The 2151-nt window shown below is 40.0% G+C and overlaps 1 protein-coding gene across 1 annotated transcript in view; it reads right to left on the reverse strand.

Annotated features, from left to right (window-relative positions):
- Positions 1 to 496: 496 nt before the first annotated feature.
- Positions 497 to 2151, reverse strand: part of LOC137979481 (cysteine-rich PDZ-binding protein-like) — a 12134-nt gene continuing 10479 nt past the window's right edge. The window contains exon 6 of the mRNA XM_068826736.1: positions 497 to 2151. This exon is cut by the window's right edge and continues 43 nt beyond it. Coding sequence (XP_068682837.1) covers positions 2130 to 2151 — 22 coding nt within the window. The 3' untranslated portion in view covers positions 497 to 2129.

Genomic DNA, 2151 nt, shown 5'->3' on the forward strand with positions numbered 1-2151 from the left:
GTTTTTATTTCCCTGTGCCAGAGACAACGACGCCTGGATACTTCGCAATAAATTGAAACTTAGCAGTGATAAGACGGCACTTCTTGTGTTAAGAGCATAACATCTCTCGCGCCATTTACTCCAAGATGTTACCGTTGGTGATACGACAACTTCAGACAGGAATACATGGGATAGGGGTCATTTTCGACCAGTCCACGAGTTTAGGGCGACATGTACTCGCAAATTGCTCATGGACCTGCATAGTACACTGAAAGCCCATATATACATCTAAATCAAAACTTTATCTACCTGTTTTATTTTTAGGCCTGTGCAGCGCTTTTAGACTTGAGAAATAAGCGCTTTACAGATTATTTCCCATCCACTATCTTCAAGGTTACATTGGTTTGAGCTTGGGGTGCCTGTGGTTCGTTTGCACGACCAATTCTCAGACGGATATTTCTTTTCATGCATGCGTAACAACACTTCACAACTTTAAAAAAAAACCACACAAAATTAATACTATAATTGAATACTGCAAGATTTAATATGTACAGTAATATAAAGCAATCCTTCCTTCCACAATTTTACAGCATTTGCAAAAGTTTTGATGAAACGAGCGGCGAACTTTTTTCCAGTACGTCACTTGATGTAGTTACATTTTTCCCTTCGAGGGCCAGACCTGACTTGCTTAAAAACGTAGCTTTCAGGAGCAATCTATAACTTATTGCGTTAACGCAGAAGCCAACAAATACAAGTAAATTTTGACATTTCAGACGGGTGATGTAGCATCTCTAGTAACGTTCATGTACAATGTCATTAGATCGCTACCCAAGCCAAAAACAAAAGACTATTAAAACAATTAAGGAGACTTGAAAACAACAGAAGCTTCTTACAATACCAAACAATAGCAGGTTACGCGAGCTACTACACTACTGTTTCAGACTACTATACATAGCATACATTCCGGAGAAGAATTGAAGCCCTGGTCAAACGACGCATAGTTAATTAAGGTACTCTATGCAACAACGGTGGCACCGATGAGCAAACGGAGTGGTAACGAATCCGATCCAACCAACCGGTTGATCCGCACATTTGACCTACTGTGAAGGCTGGTATCACTTCCTTCGAAGGAAAGTCAGTGGTTTCGCCCCTTACGAGTTCGCCCCGTAACAAAATTAGTTCGCCCCTTCAAATATATAAAATGTATCGCCCAATACCACTTTTAACTTTAACGGGTCGAACTCGCTACGGGGCGAGACCACCGGCGAAATTATTCAAGTTTTAAAATATCTGAAATTGCAAAAAACGTATGCGGTATACGTGTATGTCCAGAAATTAAGCAAACACTGGGTGGAAGTGAACAAGAAAAGAGACAGATTTCCTAATCAATTGCTCGCTTCCTATGCAAAAACTTAACTTTGATGATTTTACAACGAACTATAGAACGCCTGCACGGAGCGTGCCAAGGGTAAAGCAACCACTGTTGTCGATCGACATCGTTTTTTCGCAAGCTGCTAAAAGACTTTGCTGGCTTTCTGGAAATAATATTGATATCAGATAAAATAGCTAATATACTGAAAATCCTTATTTCGTCAGGGTTTTCACCCCACTTTTAAAGGGCACGTTAAAGTGCACCTAAACCCAAATATTTCTTGTTCCTAATGTAAATCTCCCCGTCCAAAGCAAACATATGCCAGCATTGTTACGCACAATTTCGCTTTTTCTATGCCGTGCAAGCCACGTAAACTTGGCAGAACTAGCAGTAATTTGGACCCACGACCGTGATGCGAGAGGCATGGGTCTATTCTCGATTTTACGTCACAAACTGCTTTGCATTCCTATTTTCAAAGAAATTTTGCATTGCAAAGCAGTTTGTGACGTAAAATCGAGAATAGACCCATGCCTCTCACATCACGGTCGTGGGTCCAAATTACTGTTAGTTTTGATACCTTTGCGCTTATTGCCCGGCAGATAAAAAAGCGTAATTTGAGGTAAGAATCGTCAAACAAGTTTGCTTTCCGTGGAGAGATCAATATTGTACACTAAAAATATTTGGGTTTAGGTGCACTTTATTTTTTTTCTATTTAGTTTTACACTGTAGTAGTTGAAAACAGTCCTTAATTAATGGCAATTGGCTTGATCACATCATCCTACACTGAGGTTTGTCTGTAG

This window comes from Montipora foliosa, chromosome 12 (assembly GCF_036669935.1).
Source record: "Montipora foliosa isolate CH-2021 chromosome 12, ASM3666993v2, whole genome shotgun sequence".
NCBI lineage: Eukaryota > Metazoa > Cnidaria > Anthozoa > Scleractinia > Acroporidae > Montipora > Montipora foliosa.